This window comes from Anthonomus grandis, chromosome 5 (assembly GCF_022605725.1).
Source record: "Anthonomus grandis grandis chromosome 5, icAntGran1.3, whole genome shotgun sequence".
NCBI lineage: Eukaryota > Metazoa > Arthropoda > Insecta > Coleoptera > Curculionidae > Anthonomus > Anthonomus grandis.
Genome location: NC_065550.1, coordinates 16,003,384 through 16,028,231, shown reverse-complemented (window position 1 = coordinate 16,028,231; position 24,848 = coordinate 16,003,384). Strand labels below are relative to the sequence as shown.

The 24,848-nt window shown below is 36.3% G+C and overlaps 1 protein-coding gene and 1 long non-coding RNA gene across 4 annotated transcripts in view; one reads left to right on the top strand and one right to left on the bottom strand.

Annotated features, from left to right (window-relative positions):
- Window positions 1–24,848, top strand: part of LOC126736869 (uncharacterized) — a 300,653-nt gene that overhangs the window by 114,816 nt on the left and 160,989 nt on the right. The window lies entirely within an intron of this gene.
- The window catches only part of LOC126736855 (spermine oxidase-like), a 413,704-nt gene that overhangs the window by 351,405 nt on the left and 37,451 nt on the right, over window positions 1–24,848 (bottom strand). For 2 of the 3 annotated variants that reach the window (XM_050441462.1, XM_050441463.1), the window contains exons 2-5: window positions 3,908–4,120; window positions 3,625–3,854; window positions 3,350–3,566; window positions 2,912–3,294 (exon numbers count right to left, since the gene is read on the bottom strand). In XM_050441462.1, coding sequence (XP_050297419.1) covers window positions 2,912–3,294; window positions 3,350–3,566; window positions 3,625–3,854; window positions 3,908–4,120 — 1,043 coding nt within the window. Of the gene's footprint in view, window positions 1–2,911; window positions 3,295–3,349; window positions 3,567–3,624; window positions 3,855–3,907; window positions 4,121–4,192; window positions 4,216–24,848 lie in introns of those variants that run through there. The other variant, XM_050441464.1, reaches the window with a different exon arrangement.

Genomic DNA, 24,848 nt, shown 5'->3' with positions numbered 1-24,848 from the left:
TCGTGTCCGCTTGGACGTGTTTGGTTGAAGTAACTTGTCAGCTGTCGCTGTCATCATTTTGTTTATTTGTAAATAATACCCCAGACGCCAGTAATCTTATATGTAATTGGTTCTTAAACATAAATATCAAAAAAGAAAACTAGCCATAATAAATTTTGTGTCACTTTTAAAAAGGAAATAATTAGTTGTTTGTTTTTATTTTTTCCCGCACTTATTTCAATATTTTTGACATTTGACGTTTAGAAAACAGCTCCGAACGTGGGTAATTACTGTTGTCACGTATCTTAACACGGTTATAACTATAACCGCTTGGACGTGTTTGGTTAATACCATTTAGGAACGGTAATTACCGATAGACCGCTTGGAAACGGTTTATGTATAATAGTCTTGTTAATTGTCTTTTCAGGTTAACAAATAGTTCCCCTCAGAAGGCTTTTTTGCGGCGAAAATTAAATCTTAACTTTTTGACATTTAAATTATTTTAACACCTTGATAATTTATTTTTCTTAAACTTTTTGACCTATGTATGTTTCTTTGTACAGGGTGTACAACTAAGAGAGATCACCAGCCATATCTCAATAACTATAATATAGTCATCGTACAGAGTAAGGAAACAAATATTTCTTATAAAAGCGGCAAAGAGAATTCGCTGGAAATTGTTTACAAGTTCGAACGATGACCGCTGGGGGGCATAATACAACATTGAAATAGATAAAAGTTGCTTTTATTGAAAATATTCAAAGTAAATACTAGTAAAGAATGATGCCATTTTAAAGTATGAAAAATTCTAAGCATTTTTTATCTCAAACTTTTTCTTCTAACTTGGCTAATAATTTTAATTGACCTAACGAATTTTAAGGAGCTTGCCTTCTTTTAAAGGGTAATTATTAGGCTTTTATGTGGTATAATTACTGAGCCGAGTTAATTGTTTTGTTGAGCGCTAGAGGGCGGTTTGTGTTATTTTGACTCTTTTAGCGACTTTCTGGCAAATATTAAATATAACGATGTAATTTTATTTATTTAGGCCAAAAGAGCATCCAAAAAAAAACTGGTGCAAACCGCAACTCGATATTTTATTTTATTCCGAAATTATTAATTAAAATGTTTTTGAACAAGAAAATTCGTCGCCGCGCTGGCATTATTGCGTCACGGATTAGCTGTAGGCTTTGGAAACAAATGAAAATTGATAAATATTTTCAGGGCAATGATAAAACGTTTATGATCGGTGTTAAATGTAACGTCAAAAACACATTTTGAAATCATTTAAGTTTTTAAAAATGCCAAACATAATTCCAAACGACATAGGTTTTGATATAGCTAACAGTGTTATTTTAACTTAAGGCAAAATGCACGCATTGCAGCCCGTATACATATGTGCCCAAAAATATCCTGATCGAAGACACTATAATCATATAGTCTTTACCGGTTTAGCTACCAGGCTAATAAATACTGGAAGTATTCGCGGCAATATTTATCAAAGACGAAGGCGAGGGCGCATAGAGGCAAACGTTGTAAATGTTTTGGCCTATATTAAAATAAGCCCTCACATAGCATACGAAATATTTTTAGGGAGTTCAGAATATCCCACGGTACAGTAGAAAATATTCTGAAAGAGCATAGGCACCTATTTTTATTTATTAATACTAATAAGCGTCCTAAGATCTTATATTTATTGTTTTTTACTTAGAGTTCATCCATATCACGTGGTTCTGCACCAGGCGCTTCTCGAGAGAGACGAGATTGATAACAGACTCAATTTCTGTCATTGGCTGTTGAACATGGTTAGAGAAGATCCTTGATTTATCTCGAAAATATTAAGAACGTACGAGGCATCAGACACGAGGATGGTGGTGTAAGCCTGCATTATTGGGCAGAGGAAAATCCACGTTGGATGGGGATTCAATATTGGTCCTTTATTTTTCAAACAAACACTTTCTGGTAATGTGTAGTTCATTTTTTTGTAAAATGATCTCCCGGAGTTACTGGAAGATTTTGATTTAGAAACAAGAGGACAAATTTAATAATTTTACAACATGATGCACATTATGCACTTTAAGTTCGTCAATACTTAACCAGGCAGCATCGTTTGTGGATAGGAAGAGAAAGTATACTTCTTTGGCAGGCTCGATCCCCAGATCTAAATGACCTAGATTTTTTCCTATTGGGAAGGATTAAAGATTAAGTTTTAGCCACCTTACCCACAACATAGAACGACATGCAGGACCGAATACTCAATGCAATAGTTTTGCGGTTGCGAGTTGCGGTTTGCACCGGTTTTTATGTCTTTTCCTGCTTTTTTAGCCTAAATGAAAAAAATACATCATTATGTTGTAGAAAATCCAGCCAGAAAATCTCTGAAAAAGTCCAAATTAACACAAACCGCCCTCTAGCGCTGAATAAAACAATTAAGTCGGCTAAGTAATTATACCATATAAAAGCCTAATAATTACCCTTTAAAAAAAGGCAAGCTCATACATTCTTAGGTACAAGCGCGATACATTCTTTAGGATTTTATTTGTAGTATGGGACCATTTATGTGGTTAGTTCTTTTTCTTCTCTTAATGAATGGTGTATAACTTTTGCCACGTCATGTCGAATTATGTTATCTGTGGAAACTAAGTACGAACAGCTTGATGTTAGATGTTGTATGGTTTTTGATTTGTCTCCACAGAGCCTACATTTAACATTAAGTACTTCTTGATGGCTAGTTTTTTAATGGTAAGTTTTAGATTATTACTTTATTCATAATAGTATTTCTGAGATTATTATATTATAGATTCCCTTCGCCTTTTAAATAATCTGATATTTTTTATAAAAATTTTAAAACAATATCAAACGTTTCATGAAATATATAAAATAACGTTTAAACATTTTTAATTATTATTTAACAAAGCTAAAAAATTCTGTTTACCTGTTATTTAAAGTAGGTCCCTCAGGAAACTCCTCCAATATCACTCTTTTATCTTCTTCAGTCCACAAGAAACTAAAGTCCTTGACACCATCGGGCCACCATTTTGTCTCAAACTTCATAATAATTTTATGGCTTGTTCCTAAAGGTATATTTTCTACACAATTTACTTTGTATGTAGGAAGAGGGGGTTCAAAAAGTGTTTTATATGTATTTCTTAGGACAGCTACTGAAACTGTCAATATTACATGGTCAGCCGAATAGGTGGATCCGTCTGTACAATACACCTTTGCTTTGCAATTGGTCCAGTTTATTTTATTAACTTGTTTATTTAGTAAAACATGCTGTTTAATAAAGTTGTCTTTGGAAATGTTAGCGTTTGTTTTCTAGAAAAAAAGAAATTGACAGTGTAACCTCTAAATAAAGTATCAATAGACTTACAATTAAAACATCAATAAAAGTGGCAAATCCTGTATTTTTCCAATGTATTAGATGATGCCCTTCACATTTTTTATATTCAGATTTAGCCGATAGTTGCTCCCAGGATTCTGCAGGATCTAAGCATAAAAGAAACTTTTCAGCCCACTCCTCTATCATTTTTGCTGTTTTTAAAACCTCATCACTATTACCAAATTTGGATTTGATAATTTCATAAAACCTTAAATTAAAGTGTACATTAGAAATATTTTATTATAATAAAAATGTTAAAATAATACTTTATTTTAAAATATTCCTCAACAGAATTATAACCCTCTTCAGCATCTATGTTATCAAGCACACTTAAAGCTGTTTTATTTAACTCAGAAGCTAAGTTTTGGTTAATAGCTGAGTTATTGGAAATTAAGAAATTTAGGCCACTTTCATAATTGGCTGATTTCTTGGTATAATCTGTAAGATTTAGGTCTTTTACCATTTGATAAACTATATTTCCCTTTTCTCCATGGACCTATTGGAAGAAAAATATTAGTAATTGCTAAACTAAATATATGAAACACTTACCCATTGTGCCCCCAGATCCACCACATTACCTCCCAAGTGAGGAGAATATATCCTTCCTCCAATTCTATTTTCAGCTTCTAGTACTGTTACCTCTGTAAATCCCTTTGATATCAATTTTGTGGCAGCTGCTATACCAGCTGCGCCTGCTCCAATTACTATTATTTTAGGTTGCATATTAATGCAGTGGTGTTGAAAAATGTGAATGGTTTGCACCTAAAAGAATTAAGCAAACCTCATAATTAAACTGACCCTAGTAATAGACTTTTTTAAAATATGTATTCAAACCTATTGATCTCTAGATTACACATATTGTATATCATGTGTAATGTTGAGATGAAATTAAAATCGGAATTGCCAACTAAAAGTTATGTTTCTACATTAATAACAATAAACACAAGTACAAGTGCAAACAATATGTATAGTACTCAGCACAAATATCTGCTCGTAAAAAATTTTTAATATAAAATATTTTATGGGTTACATTTTATATTTAATGAAAATTTCTACAGCAGGCTAATTCCAATTACAGGTTTTTCTAAGTATGTGGTATTACTGAATAGTTTTACTAGTAAAATTGAATTTAAAATTATTCGGACAAGCAATTTTTTGAATCACTTTAGTGAACCTTTATCCATGAATTTTAAAGGCGAGTTTTCCAACTAAAATGTTGTGAACGACAATCTAAGTTGTTTGTTTTTTTAGTTTTTTCCTATTATCTCTGTCATTTTTGCATAGATTTACAATAGATTTTAATTTTTCAATTATCAAATTGTAGATAATTAAATTATCCACAAGTGTATATCAATAAATTGGTGATTTGCATATATTGTTTATTAACAAATCGTATTTGTTTTCCCGCAATTAAGCTGTTGTTTATACATTTTTTCTTACTATATTTTTGTTGTTCGGCAATTATGCAGTTTTTTAACTTTCGAAATTGTTGCTTACGTTGAAATAAAAGTTGCAGATAATTAAAATTTTTGTTTTAATGTTCATTCAGAAAAACAATTTTCTTGGCTGATTCAAAATTTGAATTGGGGCATGCGACAGACAATCTTCAAATCTTCATTTTTTCGATTTTGTATATATTTTTTTATGCAGAACCTACTTGACATATCCAATTGAATTGAATTGAATTGACGAAACAGTGGGCTGCCAAGGCAGTTGTGCATATAGGTCTCCTGATGGACCCGTCATGCCCCACAATGTCATGCTCCTCGACTACATGGTCAACGGTTTCATCCTCCTCACAGCACCATCGGCATTCCCGGTTGTCCGCAATACCGATAGTATGGAGATGGCTTCTTAAGTGACAGTGACCGGTTAAAAGACCTGTCACTAGCCGAATTTCGCGTCTTTTTAGGCGTAGTATATTTTTGGTGAGACAGGCAGAGGGCCCACCTATGTGCGCTTTGGCCTGTCTCATACCAGGGGACTCAGTCCATCTTCGGTGGGTCCACTTGTCCAGCAGACCCTTCATTGACGCGACCGCAACGCATTTGGCGATACCAACTATGGGTTCCGGCCCCATCGGCACATTCGCGGATCCCAGTCTGGCAAGAGAGTCCGCTTCCTGATTACCTGCATGGCCTGCGTGGCCAAGTATCCAGACGAGCTGGACTCTGCATCCAACCTGTACCAGTTTTTTCAGGACTTTTATGCACTCTAGTACAAGCTTGGAGCTTACCTTTGCGGCCGTGATAGCCTTAATGGCAGCTCTGCTGTCCGAGCATATTGATACGATTGTATTGCGGTGTCCACAGCTTAGGATTTTCTGTCCGCATTTTAATATAGCGAATTCTTCGGCCTGAAAGATAGTGGCGTGCTCCCCCAGCGAGTATACCCTACTGGTATGTGGAATCCCACCAATAAGCCCTGATCCAGCTCTGTTATTCATTCTGGAGCCATCTGTGTACCAGATGGTCCCCCTATTTAGCAATGCAGGTCTGTTGGAATGCTGCCACTCCTCTCTGCCTGCAATGTGCGTCACGAATCCCTCGCAGTCCACAGTCACTGGAGCCATGCAGTCACTGCCCACCAGAAGGAAAGGACATTCCTGTATGGCCCGTGACCTAATTTTTGCATGACCGGTCTCGCCAGCACGTAGTTTGCCGAGGACGTATAGCCTGTACGCAGTCTTCATTGCTTCGAATTGCACAACGAGGTCCAGAGGCGGAAGGCTCAGCAGAGTCTCAAGCGCTCTAGTTGGCGCCGTCCGCATGGAACCCGTTATGCTGAGATATGCAAGACGTTGGACTCTGTCCAGTTGAGCACGAATTTTCGCTTTCTCCGTACATGACCACCAAACGATAGCCCCGTATATGAGAAGAGGTCTCACAATGCGCGAGTAGATCCAGTGGAGGATCTTAGGAGACAGACCCCAGGTATTGCTGAAACCCCGCCTGCAGGCCCATAGCACGCAGGTGGCCTTCATTCTGGTGTCTTCATGATCGTGCCAGGAGAGTTTGGGATCCAACTTGATTCCCAGAAATCAAACTGTCCTGGAGTAATGCAGCTGCACGCCACCTAGAGATATAACAGGGGGCGTGCCAAAGTTACGTCTCCTCGTGAATAGTAGGAGCTCTGCTTTTTTGGGGTTAATCCTGAGACCCCCCGAGAGGCACCATATGTCCACCATACGCAGGGCTCTTATCATAGGGCCCCGCATTGAGACGGCGTCTTTCCCTGGGCAAAGGATTACCAGATCATCAGCGTAGGCTTGTGTGTATAGACCAGCATTGTTTAAAAGATTTATCAGGCTGCCGACCACAAGGCACCACAAGGTAGGGGACAATACTCCTCCCTGCGGGCAGCCCTTAGCCGCCAACGTTTCGACAATCTCGTTGTCGAGCTAGGCAGATACGTGACGTTTCGAGAGCATGGCCTCTATCCAGCTAACCAAACAGGCTTCTGAGCCGCGGCTCTCGAGTGATTGGCAGATTAATGCAAAAGGGGTGTTGTCGAACGCCCCTTCAATGTCTAGAAACGCACCCAGGCAGGCCTTGCCACTACTCAGAGCACCCTCCACCTTCCTAACGAGGTGGTGTAGGACCAGGTCCGTGGATTTGCCCGCCTGATGGGCGTATTGGTGCACATGCAGTGGTTTGTTGACCAGGATGCTTTCCTTAAGGTATCGATCAATCAGCCTCTCCATCGCCTTCAGCATAAAGCTCGTAAGGCTGATAGGTCGGTACGATTTGGGATCTGTAAAATTGCTTTTTCCGGGTTTCGGAATGAAGACGACTTTCACTTGATGCCATAACTTTGGGACGTAGCCCTGAGCAAGGGACGACCTGAATAGTCTGACTATATGTGGGGTTAGTACTTCTAACCCGTTTTGCAATTGCCTATTTCACCCTCTCGTAAGTAATTATTCTTCTAGCAGTCTCGAACTCTAAGCGAATCGGAGCCCGAGAACAGCTAGGAGGATCGCGAGATGAGTTGGAGTCTGGGAAGTGAGTGCGCAGCATGACCTCCAGTGACTCCCGCTCATTGGTAGTAAAGCCGCCATCTGGAAGTGACAGCGACCCCAATTTAGTTCCAGGTTCCTTGGACAGTACTTTGCACAGTCGTGCTGCGGATGGTGTGTTTTCAACGTCATCGCAGAACCGCTTCCAGCACTGTCTTTTGGAGTCCCTGAGTGTCTTTTTGTATTGCCTTTGAGCTGCGTGGAACGCATCCCAGTCAGTGACAAGCTTAGTACGCTCAGCCCTGCGAAGGAGCCGACGCGTAGTGTCACGGTGCTTTTCCGTGTTCCTGTTCCACCAGGCATTCTTGGCATTGGCGGGTCTCCGTCTGAGGGGACAGCTGCCCTCGAATGCCGCGACTATCGCCAAAGTTTACTGAATAAAATACAAGTTGCTTCACTCGGCTCCACGCGCCGAATTACCTATTCACCGCCCCTCACTTCATTTGCCGGGCGACGCTCCTACAATCGAATCTGTTGGGTTACACAGTGAGTAGAGTTTAAATCGTTTTGATGTGCGAGCGTTTTATTACTAGTTGTACCGGATGGACTCAGTGGACTGGCAAATTATTATAATCTATTATATTAAAATGTCGACTTATTGTTCGGTAGACAGTTGTTTTACAAAGCGTGGAAGTGGTTTAATGTTTTTTAGATGTCCGAAAAATGAATATATATATATATATATATATATATATATATATATATATATATATATATATATATAAATATATATAAAATATATATTTATATATATAATAAAATAACAAATAAGAAATAAGGGTAACTAATTACATGCCAGGTTATAGTACCTCTCTGTCTTGAGAGGGTGTGTTGTGACCAAAATAACGTGCGCAGTTTCGTTTTCACATAAAATAAAATATGAAAGTTGGATTTTGGTCAACTTCTTATTTTATTCTTATATTATTTTGCTATATAAATGCGTTGTGGAACTTTTATACATTTAACTCTTATTTTATTTTTATTTTATTTCTTATTTCACTTTATTTGTCTGTATAAATCCAGCTTAAGAGACTGCTTTGTTTACATTTTAAAATGGCAAAATATATTTTCCTCCCAATCTTTTGTCCTTCTTTTACAATATTGCACATTTGCCAAAGCTATTTAGAAACGTATCATCCATTTTTTCTTTAAGAGACCAAACGAAAACAAAACAAAGGTAAAAACACAAAGTCACGGTCTCATCAAATCCATATAATTTTTTTAAAAGCTACACGTGTTAGTGTTAGTTGTAATGTGATCTTTGTAGGTCTAGGTCTGATGATGCTCCGATACGAGCGAAACACGTGAGACCGTGACTTTGTATTTTTACCTTTGTTTTGTCAGAGCTATTTATCCGCTTTTTAAGTATTAAAAAATTTAATACCTTTTAAAGAGTCGGAAACATAACTGAGCTTATAATGAAAAAAAACTAATCGAAAATTAATAAAATTCATAGAAAAATTGACTTAATTTAAAAGCAAAAATATTAATAAAAGCAGCAGTCCAAACAAAAAAATCTTGGAGCATTAAAAAATTTAGTCACTTCGGCAACGTTGCGCTACAGTCTTACGCACGTTTTACTATTTTTCGAAGTCTGTCAAAAATTCTGAATGAATGAATCTCGAGCGATGTTGCCAAGGAATTAAAACAAATAAGCGCTTTAAATTATTGAGTCTAAGGGCGTATTTTGTGTTTAGAGTGTGTATTATCAGTTTTTTGTTGTTTTCGTTCTTTTTTGGAGAAAATTAATGCCAAAATAAACGATCATTGTGCATTCTTGTGTAGTAAAGAGAGTAGAGCATTAAAATCCAAATTTCATCGGTAAGTTTATTTGTTTACGTTTAAACAGCAAAAGACTTTTGTATTTTTACCACCAGCGTCGTCACATGAAAAATATTAAGGTTAACTTATTATGTAATGACATTTTTTGCCTCTATTTAAAATTGCACAAGAGCGACGAAAACAACACGTATAGATATAGAAAATTATTTGTAGGTACAGTACACAATCCTAACCCAATTTGTAAGGGAGGGAAAATGAAAATTACAAATTTGTCGATTATTATAATATTATTTACACTAGTGCATAAGCTCAACCCCACTGGCAACAAACCAAACAAAAATTAATTGAAAATATGCATTGTTGCCAAGTGGTACTAACAACACTTTCTCCATCCTTTTCTCTCTCACTACTTATTTTAAAACAATAAAATTCCATATTATTGGGCTGATTATGAATGAAACATTACGTTTATTACTTATAATGTCTGGTAATGCTATTATTAGTCTGACAAAATAACAAAAACGTCAAAAAGTGTAGTAATCATTCATTTAAAATTCAAACATGTCATTACTTAGTAGTTATGTCTATCTTTAGTTGTTAAATTTAGTAACAGTAATATATACTTTTTTTTACACAAACTTTTGACTTTGATTTAAAAATAAATCCTAATAAAACCAGTCGTACCAAAACAACCTTTAATAAGATACCTAAGTACCTAATTATTAACAAAAAAAATTTAAACATTTAGTTCTTGAATTAGGTAAACTTTGATAATGTAAAATTTATTTAGTTTGGTGGTTATAAAAACAAATAATTTATAGTATTATCAATTTACATATTTTTTCCCAAGTAGGACATTAAATAATAATTTTATTCCAGATAATAAAGTTATTATAAAATCGTGCTCCGTCTTCCCCTACAGTTTGAATTAGACGAAACTCGTAAAATAATAGGTATCTTTTACCAGTATTCTCCTTTACATTTTTTGCTAGGTCCCCGTCGGCGAGGATCTCGGCGGCCTGCCTTTGAGGTCGAAAGATAAAGATTTTTCGCCGAGTGAAGCAACTTGTATTTTATTCAGTAAACTTTGCTATCGCACGAGTCAGGTTGACAGTCCCGATCTCTGTGTCAGCTGGAAGTTTGTACCATGTCCGCAAGACCACCGACTAGTTCCTCTCGAAAGTGGTCCCAGTCAGTGCACCTTGGGTTTCTGTAGGCTGGGGTATTGCAAGGCTAATAAACTCAACAGGTTACCTCATGCCTCTCCTCACCTCAGTCCCCGCGACAGATGGATGTGACGTCACCGCATGCCCGCATCAAGCGCTCTCTCTTACTGCGTACCTACTCCTTTTAATCTGTATAACACTGTTCTGTCTGTTCTTTTCTGCTTCACATTTTAAAAGCATTTTAATTATTCTATATAGTTATAGGTATTTTAATTAAATAACGACTTTAAAAGAACATTTATATTTTTTACATAATTATAATATTAAGATTTAATTATGCGCAGCCGGTGATTTTTAGTAAGTATTCAAAGTATTAATTGTTTTTTTGAAGCAAAATGGCGTAATAAATTGGCGGTTCATACTAAAAATATTTTTTGAATTTGATTATTGATCTCATATGCTCATTACACAGGGTGCTTTGGGAGAAAAAGACTTATATTTAAAGGGATATTTTGTAAGTCGAAAAAGTTTATGATGTAAACACTTCCAGTAATACACATTCTTTTCGAGTTACAGTTACTTAAAAAAAAGTTTTTCTTATACTAATTGGAAAACGCGAAATAACTTTTTTTTTTATTTGTTAATAAGGTTTATAGGATATACATTTTTGTAAAAAAATAAACAAATTACATATTTCAGAATTTATTCAAATCATTATAAAAAAAATTATGAAAAAATTAATTCCGCCTGATAAAAATAATAAATTTTTTAGGACAAAAAGACGAATTTATTACAGAATCTGAAATTATTTTATTAGATTTTTTAAATTTTAGTCATATATTTGTCATCGGGTACAATAATTTACTAAGTTTATTTTCATAGGTTAAAAATAATCGCACCTTTTTTGAATAGAGAAATGCGAATATATGTATATTGTTTAATAATACGTAGGTACCATTCAAACACTGATGGTAGATCAATATATTTATAAAGATTAACACAAATACAAAAAATATAATCTTAATAATAAACGTATAACATCAAGTAACAACTTTCTTCATTTTTTTTTTAAATTTTGTCATGGTTTGCGGTAGATTTTCTTTTAATGCCCCTTTCTTGTTTGGATATTTCGTTCAGATATTTCATTCTGATGAACAATCTCTGTCTTAGATAACATGTAGCCGCTTTCAAATCTCTGTCCTTATATAACATAAGTGTGTAGACTCATGAAGGCATATTATAGCAATGCTCAATTTGGGTTTTATAGGAATGTTGTCCTAAATCAGTATAATATATCACTAATAAATATATAATATATCACTACTTTATTTAATACACTCTTGCAACTAACAAATATTGTTTACTTAAATTTTTCACGCCAAATCGAGTCCAATATAAAAGAATACTAAACACTGAACTTTAACTGTCTGTTTTTAAAACTCAAAATTTCATACACCAATCACAACGCATTAAACCTCACTTCAAACGTCTTTTAATACATAAATGTGCAGCAAAAAGATAAAAAAACAACTGTACACCACAGAGCAGCCCGGCAGACGAGGTCGCCAGACAACGTCACTACTTCCGCCTCGTCCGCGCTTTCCCCTCACCCAAAAACTGTTCAACGAGACAACCTGTTGAGTTTATTAGCCTTGGGGGTATTGCACCGAGCCTGCTTCTTTAATTCAAAAAGAATGTGCCTGTGGTCCGACATTGTGACCTCAAGGGACACTCTCCATGAGCTGAAAAGGTTCACAGTACCAGGTGAACAGATAGTAAGGTCAATAATTGATTGATCCCTATTACAGTAGAAAGTTGGGACACTGCCTCGGTTGAGTAGTTCTAGGCCATTTGAGCACAGGAAGTCAACCAGGGAGCGGCCCCTTGGGTTCTCATCTCCGCATCCCCAAAGGCCGTGATGTAAATTCGAATCGCAGCCCATGAGAAGCGGGAGACCCAAGTCTTTACAGTATTTGACCACCGCAGCGACGGCCAGGGGGGGTGATTCAATTTCGATGGGAAAGTACGCAGAGCAGACTACCAGATCCTTTCCCGTGTCCATTGACAGTTTGACGGCTACTAGGTCCCTTGTACAGAGACCTGAGAGGAGAAAGCACTGCACATTCCTAGTAAGGATGATTGCGCGGGGATTCTCACAAGGTACATGTTTATGTATTGTACCGCCAGTTAAACCCAGGCCTTTAACAGAGCCCTGGTAAGTCCAGGGCTCCTGTAATAAGGCGACGGCGATGAAGCTCAGTGAGCCGTTTGCACAGAACAGCGGTGGACGCTCTTCCATGCTGTAGATTCGCCTGCAGAAATGTTAAAGGCATGCTGTATGGTGTGGGGATAGGTGACTGCCAGCACGCTTAGTCCTTGGAGCTGGAAGGGCCATCGTCTACGGATAGCCCTGGCCTCTCGGAAGCTGCGGTGTCAGCAGTAGTGGCCTTTTCTAAGTCGGCGGCCGAGGGCCCAGGGGCCACTGTGGAAGTAGCCACCCTGGTGTCATCAGCCGCTTTCTTGCTCTCGATAAGAGAGATAGAGGCCCTGGTGATGCTACAAAATAGCGAGCCCTGTCTCTCCCTTATCGTTTTGGCCGATCCCTCATCCACCCCCACCACCAGCCTGAGGTTCTTAGCCTCTTCCTTGCGCTCCCATACTCTCCACTGGAAGCATGGGAGGCCAGGATTTTGAAGCTCCAGAAGCCTCAGGGTGTCCTTGTCAGACTTATGTCTAATACCCTGGATCCTTAAGATGACCCGGCGTAAGCGAAGCGTGGAGGGATCCCCTGTTGTCAGCGTGACCCCCTCCCAAGGGGAAAGACTTGGGAGTGCCCGACGGAGCCACTCCAGACTTTCCTGGTTCGCGGCCGTTAACAGAATGTGGTTCCTGATCAGCCGCGGTGCATGGAATTGCAGTGACTCACTGCCGGACGAAGTCCGCAGTATGGCCTCAGTCACCGAGTCCACGAATTGTAGCAGCTGTTCGCCAGTGAAACCGACCTCGGGCTGTCCCGTTCGGCACACTGCCAGCTGCAGCTTGGCGCTGCCGACCGATCGCGCATAGCTGACTTGAGGCCGGGACTCAGCGGTCTACGGTCTCTTAGCCCTGCCAGGGCGCTCGGTAGGCGTAGACCCGGGTGTCCTGAGCCTTTTGGTGCCTGGTCCCTCCTTAATGGAAGCCCCAAGCTTGCAAGCCTCTGAAGGAGTAGGTGCAAGCCGAGCCCAGGGAGCCCTTGGCCTCTTCTGCAGCCCTAGCCTTCCTTCTCCTTCTTTTCTCAGAACCGCAGAGGTTCTTTTTTTCAGCTGTGCCCTATTGAGAGCTCCAGCTAGATCGTCAATGTTGGCGTCGGGGATTACCGGGTTCCCTGCTGAGACAGAGCCCTCGGGGGTCGGAGAATGTGTGGGCCCATCAGGGGAAGGGGAGAAAGAGTTTCTTTGGTTTTTTGCTGGTCCTTGTTGGTCCCACGAGTATAACGGAATAGCGGTCCACCCAGGCAGAGCCGTTTACCTGGGTAAGACTGAATACTCTGGAAGGTCGCCCGGTATTCCAGAGGGAACGTCTACGACCGTGTTTTGCCCTACAGCCATTCATCCCTCGGCACGTTGCCTACACACCTTGAATTGGGCTAAAGAAGAGAAGAAGACACGCAGGAAAAGACGAACACTAAGAAAGAAGAACAGCAGGCCGAGGGCGGCAGATAGTAAGCAGAAAGAAGAGAAAGCAGAGGCACACCCATGAATAGCGGAAGAAAGGTATGACTCTAGTCCAACAATCCCAAGTGTTATTGCCGGGGAGTTTATCGACGTACAGTCTAGATCTACAGGACTTAGTTTCAACAGGGTTACCGCGTTATTATTATATTATTATGTTCTTAAGTAGTAATGTGATGCAGGCAATTTTTGAAGCTTTTAGCTTTGCTGAATGTAATGTTATATGTTAATTGCCAAGATATCGATCCGGTAACGATTTTCTTTCTAATACAGATGTTGAGTTAATTCTTCCAAATCATTTAAAGCATTATATTATAACGATATTGCAAACACCGAGAAAATGGCTGATTCCTCATCATTCCGAAATGACAAGTGGGCACCGTACAAAGTCTAGAAAGCGAAAATCGTCTAAAACAGAGTTAAGCCGAATATATAACGAGCTGCATCTCCGATAGTATTCAGTTCAGTGAAGTAAAGTTTGGAGTATTGGGGCGAGATTTAAGTAGTTGTAAATAAAATACAGGAAAAATAAATATCTCTAAGAGTCGTGAGTGATCGTGTTTTCGCAGTGAAGTGCGTAAATAAATTAGTTGAACATTTTCAATTATTTTAATTCACACCTCATAAAAGGGAAAAACGCTACATTGGTATCAGGTGTGGGGTGTGAATTGGACATCAGTCAACCAGACACTGGTAAAAATAAATAATAGTGGATTAAAATGAATCGGACTAAAGTGTATGAAAACTAGTAGATGTACTAACACGGGACCTAGAATTCGAAGCTGCCAAGAACACGAACAAGGGTGCAGTCATGTTTAGCAAGTGATTCCAGAAGGAAACGACTTTAAGGCTGTCAAGCGCATGATTAGGGAGGCTATTAGATGACCAGAAGTTGTAGTGTTGGAAACGTAACAAAGCAAGTCACGTAAAGAGAAACCCTCTAGAAGGCGCTAGTTCCATTCGCGTCAAACTAAGGGATGTCGATGTGAAGAAGAGATCGTCGAGCTGTCTTCAGTAAGCCGTAGCAAGAAGATTCTCTCAGGGGGAGCTTAAGCTTTATTAGCAGGCAGAAGAGAATGATGCTAAGTTATTAAGAACACCTATCGTTAATGATACGTGGCAAAATGGGGATCTTATAAAAGACGAAGAGGAGGATCCCGATATCCAGGTAGTCCTAACCTAGATAAAGAAACGGGGAGAAGCTAACTTATGAAAAGGTCACCAAGTATTTTTTCAATGTCAAGTCATATTACGCGCAAAAAAAACTATCTGATTTTGAAAGATGGACTCTTGGGGTGGAAAATAGTTCTACACGACTGCAAACAAGAAAGAAGGCAAATCGTTGTGCATAAATATTAGATTTCGGAGTTGCCAGAGGAACTCCATTCCGGTGTATCAGGAGAACACTTTAAAGTAACAAAGACCCTAAAAAAACTGAGGGAAAGATTTTACTGGGTCAATAGCAAGGTGCAGAAAGTAATGAGCCGCAGGGAAACCAGAAAGCTTTGGTGTGTCAGTAGAATGTGAAAAGTCCTATTGAAAAGATTGCTATTGACGTTGTTGGTTCATCCCAATCAGAAGAAGGGAATAGGTACATCGTGATCGTGATGGATTATTTCAGCAAATGGCTTAAGGCATACCCTCTACGAAACCAGGGAGTCTCTACTATGGCCGACGTCTTAATAAAATAATGGATCTGCTGATTTGGAGCTGCATGGATCTCATTCATTATCAAGTTGTCATCTCTATTCTATTAGGACACCAGCGATCGAATGAAGGACGCATATGATGTCAATGCCAAAGAACAGAGGTACGACAATGGTGTCTTGGTTTAGCTCTATGATCCTAAGACATAGGAGGATCTGTCACCAAAATGAAACACGAAAGAAAACTTGAAGAGGCTGAGCTACGGCAAATCCAGAACATTCGATGAATTCATGCTCATCATTCTAATGGCCGAAAGGATCGGTAGGGCGTGACCTGTGAAGTACAGCAAGACCTGTTTACTGCTTCAGCTGAGTGGCACATTGTAGTTGCTAAGGGTTTACAAATATCTGGAGGAATGTTGAGAATTGAGAAATGAGGGAAAGTTTTTCATAGAAAAAATTGGGAAAATTCAAGACCAGCGTCGGTCTTACCCCACAGGTAAGCACTTAAGATAACCGATGAAGAGATTGAGAGAAAGATTTTTTACCTGATTATCAAAGAAACGTCATACTAGAAACCAACCTATAAGTATAACGATATAAACACCGAGAAATCAGATTCTTCTATCTGTCATTCAGGAATGAAAAGTGGCACACCGCACGAGGTCTAAAAGGTTGACGAGGATCGGAACAGCGTTCAACCAAATATAGGATTTTTCACTTAAAAGTCCGCACGCCTATAACTCCAAAACAAAAATAAATATTTAATTCTTGTAAAAAGTGGTCAAGCTGTGGGGTCAAGTACATATTTTTCACAAAGTTTGAAGAATTTGACGCCTGCGAAGAGCCGAGCATCGCGACACGCCGAAAAATTATTCGATTGCAGTGACCTTGAAAATACGCCCCTACAAAAGTACATATTATTTAAAAACTTTTTGGTTATTTACTCAAACTTACTTACTTTACTAGTTTCTGAGTTATACCGATTTATAAGAAACATTTCTTGATTGAAAAATATGATTAACGCTTATTTTTATAAACATGACATGAATATTAGTTACTATGGCAACTATTGTAATCGCAATTGTTTAAGGTGCAATTACGAACGTTCGTTGTTATTGGTATATCAAAATTGTCTCATTTTGTCACAAGAAATATTCAAATTTGTTCGGTTTAAAAAAAACTAAGAATTATTAGGGGAAAATGGCTCAATTTAGAAATGACGGAAAAGTAAATATGTTACTGGTATTTGTAGCATCCAAGTGCAATTGAAAAGAAGTTAAAACCTTTCAAAACTTATGTAAAGTGAGGCATTTAAAACAAAATTATAAATTTTATCTTCTCACAGATTTAAATGTGTCATATTTGAGCAAATAAGAAACACGTATACCACTTTGGGGATCTACACTTGATCTTGAGGGAAATAAATTATTTTTTTTTGAAAATAGTGAGGATGGATAAACTTAGACCAGATTTCTTACCCCAATGTTAACATTGCATCAAGAATATTTCTTTCAACTTTTATCTTAAATTGTAGCACTGAGAAATCGTTTTTTGTCCTGAAAAGTGTAAAACCTATCTGCGATGTCTATGGGGTCAGTAAAAATTAAATGCTCTTGAGTTGTTAATAATAAAGTAAGATTTCAACCTGCTGACTCGTATTAATTATAAAGAAATCATTTGCAATTTCGCACCTGAAAAATCAAGACATAAAGATAAGTGAATATAAGTATATATAGATCTTGAAGTAACCAGACTAAAATAATTTGTATGTACCTAATTATAATATTTTTTTCTTTCTTACGTTTTTAATATAATTTGTCGTGTTTATCCTAAATAAAAGAGAAAATTATAATTTAAGCAATAACAAATACAATCATTGTGTTTTTTTTTGCCAAAATAAGGACATCGAGTTCTGAATTGCCTGAGGGCGGTAAACATTTAAATCAGCCACTGTATCCAAGCATACGTAAGCTTTTGGAAAAAGGGAGATAAAGTTCTCCCTTTTCAAGATCTCGAGCACATTTTTAATAAAACTAAATAAAGCAGTATGGGTTGACAAAGACTCAAAATATTGTTTATTTTAAAGAAGTTATGTTAAAAGAAATAAAGACCCAATTAGCTAATTTCAAATTAAAATTTTCTAGGAAGAATCTTGGTAATCCTACATTTCTGGATCTCATTTCTTATTTAAATCAAGGTTTCATTAGTGTAACTACTAAAGTAGTTCATCCTTATAATTTCGCTATTTCAAATAAAATAAAACGTAATTGTATTTAAACGTATACTGATGGCTTTCATGTGCAAATATGTTCTCCTGAAAACAAAAGTATCAGAGTCCGATGATTTTCTTTAATTTTTGCAAACAAAGCTATAAACCTTGTTATAAAGTATATAAAATATAAATTCCTATTTCCTTGTATATAAAAATTTTATATGAAAGTGGGCCCGGACATTCATAAATTAATAACTCTCTAAAATAAATTAATAATTTTCTATATTTTAATGATTGAAAAAGTTTTAATTTAGTTATTCTTATTTGTTAATAGATTTATTATTCTTAATAGATAATTAGTTTATAATTAATCCTAAAATTAGAGTTAATATAGTGAGATGTAATAAGGTTATTAAATGCGACGAAACAATTTTCTGTTGTAATAAGGTTTCCAAGGCGTTGGCGCTGGGGAAATCATTTGCGTCATTTAAAGGAAAAAATTTAACTGAGTTAAAAAAAAATCAATTGAGTTTTGAGAACCGTGAACCCTTCTAAACATTCCTAAATATAGGTATGCATTGTAAGCGATCTGCATTTTATAGTGAATAGAGGATTTTTTGAATGGATTTTATTTCAGCCTATTATAGATTTTGTTAGAAATAAAAATGAAACCTGCAAGAACACTAAACGGAATAATAACACATACGAGATCTGTGTCTCCTCTGGGATCAGAAGCTGTCCGTGGCATCTTGTAAGTGTTCAGTAAATTTTTGAGAAGGTTGTAAAAAAATATGTTCTAAAGTAACCAATATTTATCAAACTATGAAACAAAAACGTGTAACTCTCTAGTGTGTAATAAATCGTTTTTGAAAATACTTCCATTAATTCTATCCTTTTTACAACTATTCAACAAATTTGAATTCTTCGTGGTGAAATCATAAACCAAATCTGGCATTTCTTTCGTAATCGTTATAACTATAGGGGGAAGCCTTAAATTGCTTTTGTTGTATAATACGATGTTAAATATTTTATGAGGTAGATTCTACGTGAATTTTAATTCATGTAAATTTGGTACCATGTGTCAAGTCTTTGGTGTGGTCTTGAATATATTTAATAACAATTTATACTTGACTTGATTATTGTTTATTTAAAGATGTTCTACGGAAACATTTGCGATTCAGCTTTCTTAAGAATATAAATATTCTATTGTGAACAAAAAGAAAACTCGCAGAAATATCCTGAGAATAATTGTACATGCTCAATTATTCTCACTTTTCTTACTAGTTTTATAAACCAGCCAAACATGATCATGGTTGCGTATAAGTGATTTCAGGTGTGAGCAAACATATATGATATGTTATTATCTTATTGCGTTTGAACCATTACATATCGCATGGTGAATGGCTATTATTTTTAAGATCTTTGCAATTTTGGTTTAATTGTTTGTTATCTTATATATAATTAGTTCATTATCTTGTCAATGTCATATTACCTTATTGTTTTTTTAAATTCCTATTATTTTAATATCTTCAGACGTGCGAAAAGTACTGATTGAGTAGCCATTTATACATAGTTGAAAGAATTAGTTATTTCTGTTCTTAACTTTGAAACCTGACCCACAGCCCAATGTTCTTAAGAAAGAATTAATTATAGTTTGTAAGTGAATATATTGATTTGCCTTTTATTTTGTCTACCTTTCCAGTTAAATTTTCTTTTCTAACACCAAACTACATCTTTGGCAGTTTGTAATTTGTCTGGTTCAAATTTACTGGCGCTAACGAATCCACACACTGGGCAGTCGGTGCACTATTGCACACTTATCATTACTGTTAGAAAGGAAGAGTTTAACTGTGTGTTTCTTTTAGATATAAAAACCCTTTAACTAAAATAAAAGTGTTGCAATTTTGGCATATTGAACTCTTCATAAAGAACAAGCATGTTCTAAGCCCTACTATTAATTTTGTCTTTTAAGAGCTATCTTAAAGTATATAAATAGCAGAAGTAACAATTAATATATTTCATGTAAAAACCACAATAATCTAAAATATGCAGGTGAGGAGATTGTTAATCTTTTTTTAATACTTTTATTGGATATACAGATCGTGTTTTCGTTCTTTACCCTTAGGAAACCGCATAGAGGCGAAATTTTGCAACGTCGCGCGTGTACGAGTACCTGCGACAGAGCACCGCCCCGGCCGGCCCGAGGATGGGATTAGTCACAAAATATTAACCTACGGATAATAGGTTAATATTTTGTGGGGTTAGTAAACATCTGACTTTCGTGGGAGCTGCGTCGTTTGGCGACAAAATGTCCCAAAATATTACGCGAAAATCCAGGCATTTTTAAAATATTTATTCTAATTATTAATGCGAGTTTTACAGACATGACAATGTGTAAAACCCGCATATAATTGTAATCTTAAAATGTTTCATATGCTGTGTTTTGCATAATGAAAATTAAAGCGTTATTCTAATAAAAAATAAAATATCAACTCTGATAAAAATCTAATAAAAAATCAGAAATAAAACTCTAATAAACAAACTTAACAACATATCATTTTTTAAATAAAAGGCTCAAATAAACCGCCTTTTTTCGCTAAACAAAAACTTAACCTATCGTAAAAGCATATTTCGCACCTTCAAAAGAGTCAGATAAAATGGAATTAGCACCTTCAATAATTTTATTTTGCAACTCCTCTAAATTTGTTGGCCTACTAAATTCATGCTTGTAAATGGTCTGCTTAAGGTAATCCTACAGATAAAAGTCATTTGGAGACAAATCTGGAGATCTAGGAGGCCACTCAATATCGCCAGTCCCACTAATAAGGCGGTTAGGAAAAGTATTTGTTAAAAATTCTTTTACCCTAGCCGCGTTATGAGCAGGACAGCCATCTTGCTGAAAATAAGCCGATCCCAGGTCTACATCAGGTAGGATTTGAATGGCAGGAAGAATTGGGTTTTGCAGCAACTCAAGGTACTTTTGGGCGTTTAAAGTGCCATCAATAAAAAATGGCCCTATAACATTGTCGCCCAAAATACCTGCCCAAACATTCAATTTCTGAGGATACTGGGTACTGAAAACTTCTGTGCTCGTTTTCCTGAGACCAATAACGAACAATGGAAGGATTGTGTTTGCCATGTAATGGAAAAGAAGATTCGTCAGAAAACAAAATATTTTTTTTTAAATATTCGTTTTCATTTGCCTTTTCCATCATGGTTTCACAAAATTCCATGCTTCGCCACTGGTTTTCAGGAAATATTTCCTGAGTTTTTGAATACTTGAAACATTTGTACCCATATTTTTTCCAGATACGAGCAATAGTTTTATTGCTCATTCCCAGTTCCTCTCCAACACTTCTAGTGGGCCGTGTCGAATCAAGTTCTAGGGTACTGAAAACCATTTCTTCCCGCCGTTCTATATCCTGGACTACTTCAACAGGTGGTTCTTGACGTTTTGTGTGGCATTTTTTACAATCTTGAAGACAAAAAGATGTCTCAAAATTTGTAACCACATTTCAAACCGTTTTTGCACAAGGAATCGGTCTTTTCTCAAATGTCACTGAAAACAAATCTCTACAGTGTACTGCCGAATTGCCTCCATAAAACCATTTAATTAGTTGAACTCTTTCGGAAGGGGTATAAACAGCCATAGTGAAAAAAAGACGAAAATAACGCTCAAAAATTATTAATGCAACGTGCAGTAACACAGAAAAGTGAGGTCTGCTGACTCCCGGTTCAAAAAATAAAAACGAAAAATTCCGACGCCTGCAATCCGCAACCAAGCGGTGTTGCCGTTATTTTGGGTAATACGTAGCTCACGATAACACGATCTGTATATACCGCGACTATACCCTGATTTATATAAAATACGTTAAATACCTTATAAGCGTAGAGAATAAAGACAGTTAAATTTAGACAGACATCGGTGAAATATTTAACACAGAAAAACCATAACATGGCGCTGCGAACAGGTTCTAACCGTGTAAGTTAATCTTACCTCAAAATAATGAAATCGGTAGTGCTCGGGAGTAATTCAACCTCACATTTAGGTATACATTAGTGTACCAATAGTATTAATTCTTAAAGTCTTGTCGACACCTCATAGACCGTTGAATAGTGATAATTGGCAAATCTTAAAAAAAAAGTTTGAACTATTTCTGAAGACTACCAGTTAAACAATCGTTAGAATGTAGGCTGAAACAGTTAAAGAATCGTTCGAATGTAGGCTTTAATTTTGTTAAGTACAATAGATGTCAGAGTCATTTACATGTACAACAATTTTAAGTAAAAAAAAAATTGGTGAATGTGTTGCTGATTTGCGACAACAGAAGTTTAACTTGTGAGTTTAAAGATCTGTGACAGTTTAATGAAAAACAGTCTAGTCTTGAGAATAAAAGAAATTACTATCAAAGACAGACTTTGCAAACTGACAAAATATGATCTGGTTAAAGCTATCTATATTTACAAAGTTGCAGAATAAATAAAAAGTCAACTTGAAAACATCAGTAGGGCACCATCATACATAATTACGACCGTCAGTCATCAAAGAGGTTCAGCCAGCCACCAAATATATCATAAGCTGGAGAAATTAGACGTAAAAGCTCCTTTAAAGAAAGGAATTTTTTATGCCATAATTGTGATATAAAACATAGTCTTAATAAATGACCTGCTTTCAGACGCACATGTCGTAATTGCGGTAAATCAATCACTTTGCCAAATATTATAAATTAAATAAAACAGTTGAACTCAGAAACAATATGTTCTAAAGGCTCTGAACAATTTTATTTCGATTATATAATGTCTATAATTCAAGGTAAATGCAAAGAAGAATATCATATAAATGTAAACCATTTTGTAAAATCTATAAATTACCCTTCTCGAAAAGTTCCCATTTGCATTAAAAAAATTTGAAGAAAATTACTTAATGATTTAGAATAAAAAATATAAGTGCCAAGATAAGCAAACCTACTGAATGGCTTAATTATTTCTAAAAATACGATATTACCTATCTATAACTTGCCTTATTAGAACCAAGCAATACACCAATTGAAAATAGAAAACTAACTCCACCAACTAACTCTTACTTAATAAAAATTTAAAAATCATATTTTCAAATTCAGAGGAAATGCTCAAACCTAAATTCAACAAGTGCACACATTAAATGTTTTAAAAAAACCAAAATCACAATAAAATTTGTTAAGAAAAAAATTTAAAAAATTATTTTCATTAAAATATAATGATAACGTATTAATTAAAAAGAAGAGATATTTTTCTCGGTCTTCTAATTAAAAATGATGAAAGAAAACCCAGGAGTTACTTAATAAGACTTAACAATTCGGGCATAATATGTTACAAAGTTTTTATTAACAAAAAATTTAATTTTCTAAAGTTACAAAGTTTGGACTTTATAGAACAATATACAGGGTGAATCGGGAGGAACGCACCAAACTCTACGTGAGTGTTGGTCAGGTAAAGAGGATTTTTAAAAAACCATATGTACTTAGACGATTCTCATTTGTTTTTAAAATATATAGTATTTACAAATAACCAAAATTTCCTACATTAACATGATTTTGATTTAAGCCCTTTTTTAATAAATATTCAAAAATACACAAAACATAAAAAATAGAAAAATACAATTTCCATTAACGTCTAAACAGATACCATTTGGTTTCGCTAGAGAATGTAATAACCCCAGTGTTGCTCCGATCATCCGATCCATGGGGAACATTAGTTCCGTCCCAAAAAAGAATGTTCTGAGGCACCACCGATTGTCCTCAACAAAGGGTAAAAACAAATCAGGCAAAGTGGTGCCCAAAAAGGGTATAACATACCAGACCGAGCGGACTGGGTCAGAAACAGATAGAGCTAGAGAAAGCGGACATCCAAATATATTCAAATGGCTCCAAAATCAATTTTGGAGGAGGAGCTGGCAGATACTGCACTAACCCAAGGACAGAAATATCTATCTGCCTTGTGAAAAAAACTCATCATTCTTTCCAGTGGATATACATTCCATTGAAATCTATGCAAGAATATGGAGCTGCAAAAACCAGCTCATACTGCTTAGAGAAAGGAACAAAATTATCCTAACATGGTTACCGGGACATGCTGAGCTTACAGGAAATGAGGCGGCTGACAAGCTTGCCAAAAAAGAAGCAGAATCTAACCTAAAAGGTTCAGAATAGAACCAGCGGTAATGCGTTAAATAAAATAAAATCGTCATGGCAGCTCGTTAAAAATATCACAAACAATGCAAACAAAAATGTTGATGTAATTGAGGCATTGGCTTAAAAACTACTAATCCCCTAAAAGCTGTTAACAGCCTAAACAACTTTTGTATAAGCCCATGTCTTACTGTTTCAGTATTTTGTTTATTCCCATCAAATGAAAGCACGCCTGTATCAAACCCTTTCATAAAAATAAAAAAGGCGATAGAGATGTTGAACAGGAGTATCATTCTATCTCATTACCACCTAATATAAGTAAAATTTTTGAAAATGCTATATGTAACAGGCTATTTTCGTTTTTAGAAAATAGTAAAGTAATCACCGGAAAACAAAATGATTTTAGAAAGGGTAGTCAGGCTGTGATAGAAATACTAAACTCAGTAAACGATAAGAAAGGAACTGTAAGTGTGAGTGTGCTTAGACCTTTCTAAAGCTTTTGATAGTGTAGACCATGAAAAAGTTATAAAAAATTGGATAAGCTTGGTGTAAGGGGCGTTGCACTTGATTTGTTAAAATCATACTTAGAAGGTATGACGCAGAATGTTGTGGAAGTAGATTCTCAAGATAAAATATTTTACGAAAATGTGTAGCAAAGGGTGTTCCCTAGGGATCAATTCTGGCACCTTTGCTGTATATTCTGTATACAAATGAGCTAGATAATGTTGTTAAGGAGACTTCTGTACTCCACGCAGATGATATCACTATCACATTTAGTCATGA